Below are 17,355 nucleotides of genomic sequence, written 5' to 3' on the forward strand. Positions count from 1 at the left end.
GCCCTAGCACTTTGGCCTTTTCTCCCACGTTCCACGTCAATAAATAGATCTCATCGGTACAATGATGTCATCCCTGTTTTTAGGTTGTCATTTTGCAATATTATGGGATATGGTAAACGTCGTTCCGGTTCATTGGTAAGATGGCGTATCAGCAACCACTGCAGCAACAGCCAGGTATTTTAACTCTCAGTTTTTTTACTTTTCCACTAAACCAAGCGTTAGTGACGTAGCTGTTAGCTAACACTTAGCATCTGACAAATGTCATGGCCGTTTGTTGTGGAAGTAAGCTTATATTTTTGGTACTTCATGTGAAGTTTGATGGCGCAGTATTGGAAGTTCACGCCTATTTTGGCCGTTTTATTTTTGTTACAGACCCAGATTTAAGGTATTAACTTTCACCAGATATTTGCTTTCTTAGGTCAATCGATCGATCGACTGAATAGTTATGTTCAGTGGTGCATTCAATCCAATTCATAAGTAAAATTATTCTTTGTTTGTACTAGTGAACGCTGAGTCCTTGTTAACGAGTCCTTAGCTAGCCTTAAAAAGACAGCTACATGTAAGCTAATACGTTATGGTTCCACAGCACAAGCAGGTAGCAATAGCTTCAAACTCTCTGCAAGAATCTCAAGCAAAGAGTGAAATATGCATGCACAGTGCTGTAAAAGTTTGATCAAAATCGTGTTTATACTCGCTTTCAGCCGTCTTGCAAGTAAACCAGTCTAAAGTTCGACAACAGGCTTTTTCAAGTACTTAAACCTAATATTACACGCTAATTATCAGTAAAATACTCAGCGGCCGATACTTAAAGTATATTTCTGATACTTTAAGATCCTTGAAATTAAAAGATTGTCGTGATATTTCACAAAGGTGTACGCAACCTTAGGTTTTAGTTTATAAGTGTTATCTATATGCAAGAATCACTAATTTTATAATTTTACCTCCTGATTAAGTCTGATTTTTCTCTTCTTCACTCTTTTCTGAATATTACTTGGATATGATATTATTTATTTCTTGGCTGGCCAATATTTAGCATACTTGGTTGCTATAGTAGAGATAAATGTATGCATAGATGTATGTAAAAACCACTTAAAAGCAAGACCCCTGGAAGGTTTCATAAATGACTTCTCACTGTGCTTGTGTTAGCCTGACTTGTAGGAACAACACAAGAGTAAGTACAAGCACAAGAAAAAAGTCTTCCTTTTCTTGTGGCTACACTTGTTTTTGTGTACTTCACTCCAGTTGATGCATACCTTTTGTGTCCAATGTTCTCTTGTACATGTGCTCATGCCAAGTGGGGTGCCGGATTGAAGAATGATAATTCAGTGCTTTTAGTAACAAGGTGTGAGACATAATGAGCTCTGTTCTTATTTGTGAGAACAAAATTATAAGTATGGCAAGTGGTCATCTCATGCAGGTAAAACTATTTGAACTGAACTTCTTTATAAGAACTGCTTCTGCTTAATACACTTCTCCTCATCCTTGGCTTCTGTAGGATTGTACATATTTTTAGCTAGTGTCAGTAGAATTCTACTAGTACACTAATGTAAATGCTGTAATCTGATTGGTTGAGCTATTGCACACTACCAGCCATGAGTGTTCAATTTTTAGAGCTTGTCATGTCTTTTTTTCAAATAAGTAGCATAGCTCATTTATGTTTCTTGGTGTATTTTATTGCTAATCTTTATAGGAGTTCCTGGACAAGTACAGTGGATGGCAGCACCTCAGGCTCCGGTGGGCTGCCCTCCAGGTCTAGAGTACCTTACTGCAATTGATCAGTTGCTCGTGCAACAACAGGTTGAGTTACTGGAAGGTAATTAAAGATAAATAAGTTAAAATATATTGTCTAATAATATAGACTGACAGGTAAACAAATAATCTAGTGAGACAGTCAGTCCATCAGTCAGTCAGTTAGACAGACAGACAGACAGTCAGTAACTATCGATCAGTCAGTGTAAAATGGGATTGACACGCCTACGTGACTCCTATGGTTCTTGACATTTACCGTTCTCTTTTTGGTCTCTTGACCTTTCTTTGCTTCTCACGTGTTTATCAAGGGCACTTAATGTTGTGTTAAATTAGAAGGAATTTTAAGTAGAGGAGCCATTAGACTGTTCTTTAGCAAATATCTAGGGATCATAAGTTTCTGCATGGTTTCTGCCGTTATCTGCATGTCGCTTTGCAGAGTTTGACACTGTCTAATTTGCCTTGTGTTTGTATGTTTAAGCTCATTTTAGTCGGACAGTCAGTTAGCTGTTAGTCAGTCAATCAGTCATCCCCATTGTAATCTGTTGGTCATCCCTTGGTGAGTTTCTAATAAACAATTAGATGATGAGCTCAAGATTTCTACCGCGTGATAGTTGAGGAGGGCGCACCCCGAGACAACTATCACGCATGGAAATTGAGAGCAAATAATCTAATTGTTTTAGAATAAATCTACTAGTCATTCAAAACTTTATCTAAAGCCTCTCCACAGACACTTCGAAAACGCCGAGAAGGGGACGTCATTTTGGTAACAAGGGTATACTGCTATGCTACTTGCTATCTACCACGGAATAGATAGTGAGTAGCATAGCCAATCAGAGAACTGCATTTGTGATAGAACGCTGGTAGATTTATACTAATGATCAATATAATATTGTAAACCCCCTCTGCATAAATGGCTAATACCAAATAGGCAGGTATTGTATGACACATCTGATCCAATTTATTGCATGTAGGTCTTGTTCTTTGGCATGATGCATTTCTGACTTGATCCAACTTTTTTTGTTCTGATCAGCTTTTACTGGATTTGAAACAAACAACAAGTACAAGATATGTAATGCCATGGGTCAACAAGTCTACTTTGCCGCTGAAGGTAATGCTGCCAGTAACAGATATCAACAACAGAGGAACTTATTCAAGTATCTCTGGATTCATACAATGTAGTTTACCTTAAAGTACCTTTTGTTAATCTCCCCAAAAATGACAACCCCATCAGTATTTGTGATCAGTCAATGCATAGTTTGTCAATGACGTGGCTAAGAACTGTCTGTGGGCTAATTTCACTGACTGATTGAGACCAGGGGCAGGGCATTCTTGGGTTTCACACGACATCACAAGCTTTGCTCAAATCAGTGTCTGCCATGTTGGTGTCCCTCAGGCGTCAAATTTATGCTAATAATAGTCCATTTCTACAGTGAATCACTCTATTATTTCGGCGACTACATGAATATCCAGGAAGACAAAATCGATAAAAGTACCACGCATTCATCTAAAGGTATCCCAGTGTTCTCTGAGTATGCTAAAAGCTTAGAGAGTCGAGTAAAGGAAAGATATTCGCAAAAGATCTCGGTCATTGGTGTTGACCCGGCAAGCATACCAACCAAGCAGTTCAGTCCAGAATGCTTGCCTCCCGTGGAAGTCTTGGACTTGCTGAGTTACCGCGTTCTTGAGACCAGCTTCTACACCAACAAGCAGTTCAAGGCGTTCAAGAGTCTGGAGGCATTTAACCAAATGGTGTCAGGATTTGTAACCTCAGTTGTAGGCAAAGTAATTACCGGCAAGTATGTTGTGAGAGCACATGTTCAGCATTCACAGGGTATGAATGATCCTTTAGTGAACATTTGGGTCATTTCCGAAAGCGATGGGACTATTTTGTCAGCCCATTGCTTGGGATGCAAAGTTGGACTGGCTGAGTCATGCTCACATATCACAAGTGTTTTATTTCATTTATTTAGAGGCAACTACACGAATTCATGGTAAGCTCGCTTGCATGCAGGTAAAATGTTCATGGATTTTGCCGACATATGTCAATGAAGTGCCATATGCGAGGGCTAAGGACATCGATTTTTCATCGGCTAAGAAGCTCAAAGAAAAGCTCAACCAGAAAATTGAGGATCTACAACAGCTGCACGCCTCGAACCATACAGCAGTTTCTAGTTCTGGGACTGCATTGGCCGGCACATCAGCGCCTCAGCGCATGCAGCGCACATCGCTTCCTTCAAAAGAGGAAATGGATCAACTTTATGCCAAACTCAATCAGTGCAAAATTAAAGCAGTAACTTTAAATTTAATCAATCCTTTTGCTAAACAATTTATCAACCAAAGCCGCTCTGTTCCAGTAGTTTCAGAGCTGTTTCATGCGGATAATTTGAGCCTTGGCTATTCGGAACTGTTGGCGTAATGCATTCAAGTACAGTTAAACATTTCAGCAGAGCAAATCAAGCTGGTAGAGGAAACCACCAGGGCTCCGTCAAAAGGTACAGGCTTTTTTAAGCATTGTGCTGGAAGAATTGGCACTTCCATTAGCACTTCCTTCGCAGCGCCTTACTAAAACGATTTGCTATCCTAGTCTGTACAAACTGAACACCACTGTAGTCAAACATGGCTGCAAACATGAGGATGCCACCATTCAGGCCTATGAAACAGTCATGAAAAAGAGTCATACCAACTTTCAGGTGAAGAAATGTGGGTTGTTTATCAATCAGGAATACCCATTTCTACATGCCACTCCAGATTTCCTCACTTCTTGTGATTGCTGTGGAGTGGGGTGTGGGGAAGTGAAATGCCCTCTCTGTATCCAAGATGCCAATTTTGAGGATTATGCTGCTCTATGGAACTCCTGTCTAGTTACTACAGATGGTGGAGTTTTCAAACTTAAGAGGTCACATAATTATTATTTTCAAGTTCAACAGCAGTTATTCACTCTGAAAGAGAGGAGGCATAATGACTTTATTGTTTATGCTATTGACAAAAAGGGCAATGTCCACTTTGTAATGGAAAGAATTTTACCTGATGTCCGCCATTGGGATACAGAACTTCCAAAACTCGAAGCCTTCTGGAGAATTTGTGTACCTGAAGTTTAAGGTCACTGGTACACAAGAAGGTGCATAGTAGAAGTGAAGGGGCCTGATGCTGGTAGCATATGGTTTTGTAGAACTGTGCCTGATGGGGAAACAATTTCATGCAGTAATGAGAATTGCCCATATGGCAAGTTTCACCCATCATGCCTGTCTCTTACTAATGTGACAATCCCTTAAAAGTGGTACTGTCCTCACCGCTCAAGATTACAGCAATTCAAGAGACATTCAAGGAAGCAAACTACAGGCAAGGCGAAAGGCAAAGCAGCAGTCTCAGCTGTGTCTACTCAAGCTTCTTTGTGTGATACTATTTGTATCTGCAAAGTGAAAGTCAGTACTGCAGACAGACTTGTAGAATGTCATGGCTCAAACTGTACTAATGGCAAGTTCTTTCACTTGCAATGCCTAGAGCTAAAGAGGATCCCAACCAATCACAAGACAACCTGGAGGTGCTATATATACCGCACAACAATAAAGACCAATGTAGCCCCTCCTACTACTTCAACACCTACCACTTGTTCTTCTTTTGAAGATGATGATGATGCTGTTACTGTTGTTACAACTGGTCAGGGAAATCAGAACAAGACAGGAGCTCTTGCAACTCTAACACAAGATCATTTTGATCTGATATGCAACCCACGTGGATGGCTAGATTGTGACATCATACAACAAGCTCACATTCTGTTGCATAATGAAAACCTGAACATTGAAGGGTTCCAGCGGTCAACTCTTGGACCTGTCCGTAACTTTGACATTGTGTCTGGGGAATTTGTACAAATTCTTCACACTAGCAATAGCCATTGTTTATGTGTGAGCTCTATCGGGTGCCCTCCGGGACAGGTGAAACTTTATGACAGCCTTTACAATGATGCTATCAGTCAGGAAATTGAGCAACAAACTAATAATTTACTGGGACGTAGATTATTGTCCCTAGTCCCTGCTTCAGTTTAGCAGCAAGGTAATGGTAGTGATTGCGGTATTTTTGTTATCGCATTTGCTGCTTGTCTAGTCTTTGGAATTGACCCACGTCATGTAAATTTTGATGTTCCAACCATGAGATCTCACCCGACAGCTTGTCTCAGGAATAAAAAAATCAGTTTGTTTCCTTCAACTTAGAGCAATTTTACATGACTGCCTTTTGGTATAATTTGCAATTCATAAAAATGGCAGTATTCAGACACATTTTTTGAGCATGTGCTTTGATGACATTTTTATTATCCCAGATGTAATGGTTGACAAATATTATTGAAAGTAAAAACTGCTAAAAGGTTTCTTGCAATGAAAGGCTAAACACTTTGCCTGTGTTTTCTCAGTGGTGTCATAATGTACACATTCAAGCCACAAATTATAGAGAAAATTATAGAGATACGAGCCTCTATATCTGCATACAGTATGTTCCTATTATAATAAAAAAATATAAGGTATTTTATATTGTTCTTAAGATAGAAAGCAAAAATTGTGACTCCTAACATTTAAGAGGTTTCTTGCAATGAAAGGCTAAACACTTTACCTGTGTTTTATGGGCGTCTAAATCGAGATTCTGAATGTCAAGGGAATAATAGATAGATTTTTATTTTTTAATAGATAGATTTTCTGGAATAACCCAGAATGGGATATCACTCCATTTTTTTTATTCCAAACAAATCTATATCACCAGAAATAGATAATGGGTTGAAGCATACATTTTTCTTTTGTTTTGATTGTGCTCATGCAAATGAATATTTTGCAACAGGTCACTAAAGAAATGTCTTAAATGTTTCTAACCAACTATGTTTCTCATATAGCCAAATCAAAATAGGGGAATGTTTTATTTAACATTGTACATTACATGTATTTTGCAAGAAACAAAACATTTGAAGTAAAATAAACCAATGTAATAACCTTGTATCACTATAACAAGAAAATCTGGCAAATTTTAACTGTGTATACCCCCTTCATAATCAGACTCATGGTGATGTTCTATTGTTCAGTTCCAGAAAATATCCATACTCCCCCCACATAAGGGATTGGAATTTCCTGGGGGGTGGGGGTTCTATAAGACCAAAAAATTTAAGGAAATGTATGAAGCTCAATCAGAATTTCCAGAGGGGTCGGGGGGACTTCCGTGGGGAAGGTATGGATATTTTCTGGAACTACACATTTTATTTCTAAATATTTCTTTGGGTTTAGAGGGAGTAATTTCAAAATGGACACCAACCCAAAAATATTACACTGCCCCAATCCAAGAACTTGTGCAGGGACTTCATACAGCCTGCATGGTTCCTTAGGTCAAAATTTGTTAGCTCAGGCCTATCAAAAACCAACCAGTAGGGACCGGTCATTATTTACAGGAACAACTGTGCTGGAGAAAAACCTCAGGAGGTTTAAATTTTTTTTCTAAAAAATCTTCCGGACTATAGGATTTTTGAAAGCTCAACTGTGCAGGGGTACAAGAATGCGAGTGCATTTTCTAAAATGTTGATTTGCACATGCTGTTTTACGCCTCAAACCTCTCAAACATATTACAAAGAATAATATATGAGGTACAAAAAACTTGAGCCAAAATTTGTAGAAAAATCAGCGAATGGGGCGTGGAAAAAAATCTGAAAAGGGAGAGTACTTTCTCCTGCCCAGCACTCCCTGTATATAATGGCCCGTCCCTTATATGTACTGAGCTTCAAATGCAATGATAACTTAATGGTCTCCTTAATCAAAGGGTACAATAGGTGGACAGAAATTAACTAGTGCTGCGCAGATTCTCACAGTACAGTCAGTAAGTGGGATCTGTGCTCAACTGGCTCATTTGGGTTACAAGCTAAATATTCAGTTGGCAATGTACCTTCTAAGATTGTATATTTCCTTCTAAGAAGTCCAATTACCCTTTCCACATGGATTCATACACTAGCTATACCCCTTATATTTTCCACATCTACTGGGTCCAGCTGACTCTTCTACTTTGTAAATGCCGGTATCTCTAATTTTGCTTGTTTCAATCCCACACTTTCAGAAAGCGTAAATCCGCGGTCAGCCATAACCATATCACCTGGAAGCAACTTCTCGAGAAAGTCACAGTTCTCTGTCAGGAACTTATCAGAAGTTCTGCCCCCCCCCCCCCCCCTTAGGCTTCTGATACATAGGACACAGTCCCCTGAGGTGTTATACCAATAAGTAGCTTGATGGTGTTGTGATGTTGATAACTGGAAAATGTTTGTGCCGTGGCTAAAAGGTTAGTTGGCTTCTCAATAAACACCTTGAAGCAATCAATTACCACAGTGACTTTTTTCCAAAGGAATACATAAAACATTGTGGCATGGTCCTCCTCAATTGCTCCCTCTCAGGCCATGAAATTACGGGAAATAGCCTTGTGTCCATAACCACTGGCTAGGAAGAAAAAATCTGTGATGCAGTAGAATGAGAAACTTTGAAGTGGTAAGCAAGGTCCTGAAGTGGCAGATTCAATCGAAGTTTCATCAACACAATCACAAATTCTTGGAGCCTATCTAACGATAGAGTCTTGCGAGTGACATAAGGTGAAACATGCTCAAAGACAACCATCAGAATTTCGAGGGATGGTAGTCCCGTATAAAACAGCACTTTACTGTCAGAGTCAAAGAAATCTCTCATTGGTGCTTGATATCCTTTTCTGAAGAACATATATTCAAACTCATTGGTCTGACAGCTAGAATTGCTGGTTGTAGCTTCTTTCCAAACTGGACTAGCTGTGTGTTGTCTTGCTTCTACAGAATCAGTGTTCAAATCAGGTAGTAGTGGGTTTTCTGGTGTTGTGTTTTCGTCCAATTCGTAAACATCATTCAATTCGAGAGCTACACTTGCAGTTTCTAATCCCTCTGAACGCTGTTCAACTTCACAAGCTGAAGAAGTTGGCTCGCTGAAATCTATTTTTGCGACTGGAACACCGCTTTGTACACACGTTTGTTCTTGGCAGCTTCGAGCTTGGCTCGCTCGATCGCTTGTTGTCTTCTTTTCTTGGCTCTCAAAGCCCTTTCAGCTGCATTTTCGTGGTCTTTTTCTACATATTTCTTCTTTCCAAGGGCAACATTTGGAACCCAATCGACATGAAATTGATCCCAATCTGGTGCTGGCTCTCCGAAGACGAAGTGTTTGCTACAAACTTGTTCACTCTCTAGCACTCTCTTTTTTGTAGCATCGCAGCGACTCACCGCAGAAATCCACTTGTTGCTCCTCCTAGCGGTGAGTTCCTCCTGTTCTTCCACTTGACTTGTAATAATCTTAGGTATACGAAAAAAGCCTAAGCCTTTATGCTTTCTACTTTTGCTCGAACAGCCGACAACAACGCATAAAACCATCCCTGCTTTCCCACATGAACTCTTCTTTGGATACGGTTTGTTTACACTTGAGGGACACCAAGATGGCAGATAGTAACTGTTGCTAAGCTATTGGTCACATGGGTGAAACCCAAAAATGCTTCATAGTTTCATGCAGGGAGGCTCTGCCCTGAGATTCAACACCTCACACTTGTATATCTACCATTTTTAAGGAAAAGGTGCCCCTTTCATATACATTTAATTTAAAAAAAATGTACCCCTTTCACATCTGGCTAAGGAAACAAAGACTTTGAAAGTGCCACTGAAAAGAAATTTTTGTGTGTGAGATTTTTGCTCAGTAATAAAGTTTCAACCTTACTTGGAAACACTGCAAACTTTTTTTTCGCATGCGGTAAGCGAAAACTGCTTTTTCAACCGTTCGAAGTTGGCTGGTTAAGCCCAAAATTGGCGGCCATTTTGGCGCGGCCAAAACAGCCTAGTGACGTCACTGGTTGTATTACTCTCATGCCGTGCTGAAAATTTAGAGTGATTATGGGAGAAGAGATTACTGTTCGGAGCCCCCCAGAAAACATCTTAAGGACATCTCACAGCTGTAAAGCAGATAATAATAGTAGCCATATACATGAAGAGGTCTAGAGTCGATCCTGGGGCTTTCCAGTCCATTTAATTGGATATTTGCAGGATATTTCATGTAAGCAAGCAAACGAGTGGGAGCTCTTAGATCACTAAATGATCGGGACTCTTGGTGAAATGGCCAGCACTCAATTAAACAGTATCTACACTCATGAAGTAAAAAAGACATGAAAACAAGAGAAAGCGGCTTTTGAAAATATTATCCGGACTGCTGCTGTGCATATCGCAGCAACAACGCTTCGAGTTTTCGAGTAGCTTCGCTTCGAGGAAACCGGACGCTTTGTGAGTTTCACAGCGGACGAGATTGTGCCACAGTGACCTTTAGTCCAGTTGTATCCGCTACATCCTACAAGTTATCACAACAGTAACAATTTAAGAAACCCTCTTCTTTTATATGAGGGAGCGAATTTAAACTATAAAGGTAAACTAAGCTGCCATGACCCTACAGGTATGTTTTTAGGAAACGAGAGAAAGCGTGACAATGTCGGCGGCGAAAGGTCATATATGCAAATTAGTTCAAATTCTGTTTAATAAAAAAGGAGTGTAAACTAGTGACGTTTTAACGAATTGTTTTGAACTTGGATACTATTAAATGAAGATCATAGCCATAAGTATGTGCTAAAGAACTCAAAGTAATCCATCAGCCGTGAAATATTGCAATTGGGAGATACGTGTAAAAGAGAGGCGAAATTCCTGCTTTGTTTACACTGATACGTATGTGGCGATAACGCAAACCTTGCTGTGGATCACAATTTTTAAAGATACATTTTGTCTACCACAAGAACTCTCACTTATTAGTATCATAAAAACATGCCCTCTGTGTGCAAAGAAGTACTCGACTCAAAGCTTGTGGACCGTTAATAACTTCGTGATTGTGCGATGGCTGATGCGCTTACGGCTTTTAATGCAGTAAAATTGCTGAGGATATATTTGAACCTTGTTAATAGACCTTAGATAAACGTGAGAATCCAAATTTCAGAACCAGGCTGACAACAGACGACAAAATATTGTGTTTAGGCTTCAGGACGTGATATAAAAGTTGCCACACTTGTCTTCGAAATCTCCAATCGAGTATTCAAGATGTTCGAAAAGTATACTGAGCTGTTCTAATCTGTAGCATTTATTTTGGTGAATCTACACTCTCTGGCACCCTCCGACGTTTATGATGTGTATTTCCTGTCGAGGTTGGACAGAAATTACAAGGTAGAAAACTAGTAGGTATCGACAATATGAAGAATAAACTTGAATAAATCAAGTGAAAACAAGAGAGAATCTATAGCGCCTCTTGCGTGAATACAACCAGTGACGTCACAAGGTCCTTAAACTCGGTTCCAGAGCCCGGACACAGTTTTGCTCCAAAGAGTCGATTTCAACAGCTAAAAAAAGCACTTTTCGTTAGGATTTGACAGAAATAAAGTTCACCATTACTTTAAGCATGTTTGAAACTATAGATTGGGATAATAAAAGAGAGTACGAAAATTTCGTTTCAGTGGCACTTGAAGGACCACAGTCCAGACTAGGGGCATGACTCATTCATGAGCCTACTTAGTTTTTTCTCAGCAACATGTCTTGTTTCTTGTGCCCACTTTACTTGATAGATCTTACATCCAAGTGAATGAGTAAATATAGGAACCGGCCAGGATTAGGCTGAAAACATGACGGACTCTTATTGTCAAGTATCTGAACATAACAGTTATCTTGTAGACACTGATTGTTGCACTCGACAATGCTGTGGCCCTGGTCGTCCCTTTGAAATGAGAATCTTTGACAACATGCAGAGAGAAGTTATTCACCTCTCCCGACCCCTCCGGTGTCAGTGCTGCTGTTGCCCTTGCTGTCTTCAGGAAATTGAAATACAGTCTCCACCGGGGACGGTTGTTGGTTATGTGGAGCAAAAGTAAGTCAAAACAACATGATTAATTTAACAACTATATAATAAAGAGAGAAAAAAGTGAGTAAAAATGCTATATTGCTGAAAACAGTTGCATATCTGCAACATTACATTTCTGTGTAAGTCACACTAGTATGAAGCCTGTACAAAGGGGATACAGAAAGTCTGCACTGCAGTTGTGTATACATATATACTGATCAGCTGAAAACTTCAACATCTCTGCAAGACAAACCCCCACATATTTGACCTTTTGGTGTTTTGGTTCAAATTTTCCTCTCTTAGGTCAAAATGGTGTTCAGATGCCCCACCTTTGGGCCATATCAAGCAATCAGATCCTCCCTACATCTGGAATGTTTAACAGCAAAAATAAGTTCTAGAAAAGATGAAAATTGACCTGCAATTCATGTGTACCAAGTATTATTTTTTATTTACGATTAAAATATAAAAGAGATCAAAATTTTCACAAGCAATTTAATTTAACCACATTACCTATTCTGTAGCAGTGATTGTTAAGACGGACTCCACTCAAACTTTGAGCAATAAGTGCAAAAATTATTTACTAAAACTCTACTCATAGCATGGTAACTTTTGGAGTTCTATTTGAAAAATCGCACTTTAGTTCATTTCTCTAAGTGACCCCATGATTAAATTCTCAAGTGCTCTCGAGAAAGTTATTGTCAAACCTTGTAAGAATGCTTAAAGCGTGTGTTATTGTGTTTTCAACTAACGTGAAACATCTGTTTTAATTGAAGTATGGATAACTTCAAGTTCAGTTATCTCTCGCGGGGTCAGCTTGACAGCTTAAGTCTCGATAAGTTCTCCTTAACTGTATTCAAAATATTACCATGCCATGAGATTTATTTGGTAACTCAATTTTTTCCATTATTGCTTCAATGTTCTGCAGAAATCATCTTAACATTTTGGTTTCATAACTACAGGTGGACATGGTGGAAAGCAAAGCTGGAAATTCAAGATGCACAGCGTCAGCCCATTATGGTGATCAATGGACCATGCTGTCCTTGCAGCTGTGGATCAGATGTTGAATTCCCTGTGAGTTCCTTGGATCAGTTATTATTAATAGTGATACTGACATTGAGGCCATTGAAATCTAAATTTTTTTTTCACTTTTTATCAATGGTGGTTTGAAGGTTTAACAAAAAAAAAAATATTTCAAATATGACACCAGTTTACTAGATGGCAAGCTTTGCAAATCAGCTCACAAATTCTTTAACTTTTTCAAACTTTTAAACCTCCAGATGGTCTCAAAATTGTTAATGAAACAAACTTCAACGGGATCTGTTCATTTCTGACAATGATCATCTTTTATGGCTGACAAGGTCATGGGACAAGCTATACAAAGGGACAGATCTTGTAATCAATGGGTTTTTTCATTTTCACTTAATAAACAGTAATAATTTACATTTCTTATTTTGTCTGTAGCTGTTATTTTTGTATGTACAAGTTTAAATTGTAAGTAGTTTCAGCAGTGTTTTGTTGCGTGTTCAGTGTTAAATAATTATCTGTTCTCTTTTTGGAACTATTTATTAGGTATATGTATCTGATTATACTATGCAAGTATATTTACTATGACATTATGAAAATAATGTAGGTGATGAGGTCATGTGCTGTTTTTGCAGGTCAATTCACTGGATGGAAGCAGTGAGATTGGAATGATAACCAAACAGTGGAGTGGATTTGCACGGGAATTTTTTACTGATGCTGAAAATTTTGGAATTCGATGTAAGAATTAACCAATAATATTGACTTCTGTCGTTGTTGTGGAGGTGCGGTGGCCTCATGGTCAGTGCTCTCATTTCTGGATTGAGCAGTCCTGGTCTGAGTCCTGGCCAGGGACACTGTGTTGTGTTCTTGGGCAAGACACTTCACTCTCACAGTGCCTCTCTCCACCCAGGTGTACAAATGGGTTCTGGCAAACTTAATGCTGGGGGTAACACTGCAATGGACTAGCATCCCATCCAGGGGGAAGTAGAAATACTCCTATTCATTTCATGCTAGAGAAACCGGGATGAGTTTTGGCCTGATGGGCCACTTGGCTCGTATACAGACTTCACCATTTTGTATTTACTTGTTATTTAATAGCTATATCACCCTGTCATCTTATCTAGTATCATGAGCAAGCTACATCCAGTAGCTATAGTTCTTTGCATACTTTTGGGGCCTATTTTTTTCTTTCACAGTTGTAACATTACACTTTTTAGTGCACAGTACGGAATCCGATAAGGGACAATCCCAAAATATTTTTTCAATTCTGAAAAAAAAATTTCAAATCCGAATAAAATATTTCAAATCACAATGTTCTTTGGAAATCATTTTTGGACAATTAATCAAATCTAAAAAACTATTACAAATCCAAATAAAATTATTGGATCCACAAATACCCTTTTACAAATCCGAAATCCAGAAAAATATTTTGTCATATGATACTTGCGCCAGCAGTCAGGCAGCGTCAGAGGTATTCCCCACTATTCCAAAATGGCGGATGAACGAGAGAAAAGAGTTCAGGATCATTTAGAATATAAAGTATGATGTTCTGTTATAAGCTTAAATGTCAAAGCCAATTTGGAAGCAATGAGAAATTCTGCCGTCCGCATGGAACGCTTAACAGAAGTGAACGAGAAAGTATGTATCCTTCTCTTCAAAGTCCTTACCTTTATGAAAATCCCATGGTATTCTACCAGAATGTAAACAATGGTCTCGTAACGAAATCCCCTTTCAAAGTACATGTAATGTTCTATAGTGTTTATTTCGTCTGCGGAACTGCTCAACATACTTTCCCGTTCACGTCTCTTTAGCGTTCCACACTGGAGGCAGAATTTCTCATTGCTTCCAAAATAATTCGCTTTTACATTTAAGCTTATAGCAGAACACTGTACTTTATATTCTAAACGATCCTAAGCTCTTTTCTCGCGTTCAAAGGCCATTTTGGAATGGCAAATAGCGGGGAATACCTCTGACGCTGGCTGACTACTGGCGCAAGTATCACATGACAAAATTATAATTTCCAAAACATTTTTCTGGATTTGACAATGTTTCTTGGATTTTCAATTAGTTTCTGATTTGGAAAAAGGTATTTCTGGATCCAAAAATTTTATTAAGATTTGCAATAGCTCTTTTAGATTCAATAAATTGCTTAAAATGATTTCCAAAAACATTGAGATTCAAAATATTTTTTCAGATTTGAAATTTTTTTTTTCTGGATTTGAAAATAATTTGGGATTGTCCCTTTTCAGCTTCCGTAGCAGAGTGCACTATGGGGACGGTTTTGGGGGCCGCCGTCTGCTAAGGCACTATGGAACTAAGGCAACATGGAACTATGACAAGAAAGTGTAAACTTTAATGTTTATTTAATTAATTAAGTTCAATTAGTTAATTAGTCTAGAGGCAAGGAAAAATGTGGGGGTGGGGTGGGAAAGGTACTTGTGTTCTTAACGTAAAATATGTTCCACCTACACCAGTTGGGTATGAATATCGCAAAGCTATATACTTGTTTCAGGTAACCCCTTGCTCTCCTTGTTTTATCTGATAAATACGTCTTTCTAATCAGTCCCACTAGACTTGGATGTCAAGTGTAAAGCCACTTTAATGGGAGCCCTGTTTCTTGTTGTAAGTAAAGTTCATTGTTTTTCTTAGTATGGAGATCATTACAAATTATGACAGTTTTGGAATACAGGACCATCCTCCCATTCTCAACTCTTCCATGTTCCTGTTTGATTTGTCATACTTTTGTGGTATTTGCTACCTTTACCAGGGCTCAACTTTCAGGAGAAAACCTTGGGGCCAGGTGACCCCTAAGTTTTCAGATTTAGTCGCCAGCGAAAGTGTTTCAGTGAAAAGCGTGAAAAGTTAGTCGCCAGTGAAAAAAATTTGGTCGCATTGGCGACCCCAGTGGTTGCAACATCAAGCTCTGTTTGCAATGTTTATGTAGTTCATTCCTCTCAATTTAATGACAGGGCTCTGAATGTGGCATGTTCTTGTTAGGCTCGTACTCCATGATTATTTTTTTCAAAGTGTGATGTTGTTGAGGCTTCTCTATCTCTCTGAGAGAGAGGACTTTTAGGTGGCAACATAATGGGTCCCAGAAATGTCCAGACAGTCACTATGTATTGTGCTCTGCATGAGAATTCAGGAGTTTTGTGTTCTTACAACTGGAACTTGCCACTTTATCTCCTGGCTGAAGTGACTGTGTAGAACTGAAGATAAAACATGTCAGGCATCTTATACCCTTTAGGAAATGAAGCAATTTGGCCTTGAAGTGTTCTCTCTAGAAGAGAAGGCCATTTTTCCTTATGTAATTTTGAGTCTTTCTCAAATGAATGTTTTCATACTGTGATTAAATTTGGAAAGATCAATCAAAGGTAATTTAATTTAACTTCTCTACTTTTCATTTTCAGGACTTTATGTTCTTTGAACACAGCAACAATTGAAGAGTAACTCATGTACATGTACATGAATTGGATTCTGAATCCAACACATGATGTGTCTTGGAGACTTCTAGTCTTTAGGACTTTTGAGTGTCTTAGTATAATACAAGGTTTTTTTTTTTTCACCAGATATGTAGCTAAAGATAAATGTTGTTTAGCTGAAGTATAAAATCTGTAATAACCGGTGATAAGAATTTACGTCAAAAGTATTCTGTAGCACTTATTGCTGTTGGCTGTATTAATACGTAATCTAGAAAGTTTCTGAATTATGTACCGATCAATTTGAAACTTTATATAACATCCATCCAGAACAAACCCACAGGTATTTGATTTTCCCCTCCCTTGGGCCAACAGGGGTGTTCAAATACCCCACCTTGGGGTCATTGATCAAATGCCCCTACATCTGGGACACACGACAAAAATAAGTCATGCAAAGAAAAAAGTTCACTCTTTCCATTGTGTTCCAATAATTTTTTTTTTATATTATGTTATCAAAATATACCAGTGATTAAATTTTGATAAGCAAAATTTAGAGTTACGTCTATACATGGCACAAAACTTTGTTAGGTCTTCCTTTTCAGTCCACAATGTCATTGTCAACCAAAGAATTTGGTTGTCTTTTGATGTCTTCTTGCTTTATCCTGGAGGAATCGCTCCGTTATTAAATTCCTCAACCCATTATCAAATTCACATCCCCGGGGGGGGGGGGGAGGGCACATCAACAATTCAAATGCCCGGGAGGGGTGTTGCTGTTTCTATTTGATCGATAGGTTAGACCAGGAACCACTTTGTAGCGACAAGGTTCCAGTAATGATATACAGTTGTTGATGAGGCAAGTATCATTGTATTTGAAATGTTTATAAATTGATGGGTGAAGTATACTTACGTAAGTCTATGTATAGCGTTATTTAAAGGAAGAAAAATGTTGTTAAAAAGGATTAGCGTTAAGAGGGAACGTGACAGGAGAAATTATGTCGAGGAGTGCGCTAGCCTCCTACGCAGACACTTTTTGAGCCGCTCTTTACGCAATCTTCCTCCCAGGAAGATTGCATGACGAGTTCAAAGTTGCATGTGCGTAGGAGAAGTACACTTGCTACTTGTAGGTAGCGCTAAGTGTTCTTGCACGTAATAACTATTCGCACAGCAATTCAAAGCAACCGCAAGTGAATTTCTCTAAGAAAAGACACATTAGAATAGGAATAAATAAACGCCTTTTGTGTTAGCTGATCATCTTTTAGTTATTTGCTTGCTTGTTGTTGTAC

General features: G+C 38.7%; 1 protein-coding gene and 3 pseudogenes across 1 annotated transcript; 3 read left to right on the forward strand and 1 right to left on the reverse strand.

The window, feature by feature from the left end:
* Positions 1-117: 117 nt before the first annotated feature.
* LOC145493954 (phospholipid scramblase 1-like) lies at positions 118-17,315 on the forward strand. Its single transcript, XM_081473447.1, has 8 exons — positions 118-174; positions 1,691-1,813; positions 2,780-2,857; positions 11,465-11,657; positions 12,590-12,701; positions 13,289-13,391; positions 15,217-15,275; positions 16,064-17,315. The coding sequence occupies exons 1-8, from the start codon at positions 141-143 to the stop codon at positions 16,094-16,096; spliced, it is 735 nt and encodes a 244-aa protein (XP_081329573.1). The 5' UTR covers positions 118-140; the 3' UTR covers positions 16,097-17,315.
* Positions 2,926-4,172, forward strand: LOC145493952 (uncharacterized; annotated as a pseudogene).
* On the forward strand, positions 4,413-5,792 carry LOC145493951 (uncharacterized; annotated as a pseudogene).
* Positions 6,960-9,628, reverse strand: LOC145493950 (uncharacterized; annotated as a pseudogene).
* Positions 17,316-17,355: the final 40 nt, after the last annotated feature.

The sequence above is a fragment of the Orbicella franksi genome, chromosome 7, assembly GCF_964199315.1.
Source record: "Orbicella franksi chromosome 7, jaOrbFran1.1, whole genome shotgun sequence".
NCBI lineage: Eukaryota > Metazoa > Cnidaria > Anthozoa > Scleractinia > Merulinidae > Orbicella > Orbicella franksi.

Bases quoted from the DNA above. Each gene is read 5' to 3' on its own strand.
- LOC145493954 (XM_081473447.1), top strand. From the start codon at position 141: ATGGCGTATCAGCAACCACTGCAGCAACAGCCAG. The intron at 1,814-2,779 runs GTAATTAAAGAT...TGTTCTGATCAG, and splicing joins ACAGGTTGAGTTACTGGAAG to CTTTTACTGGATTTGAAACA. The intron at 11,658-12,589 runs GTAAGTCAAAAC...TCATAACTACAG, and splicing joins GTTGGTTATGTGGAGCAAAA to GTGGACATGGTGGAAAGCAA.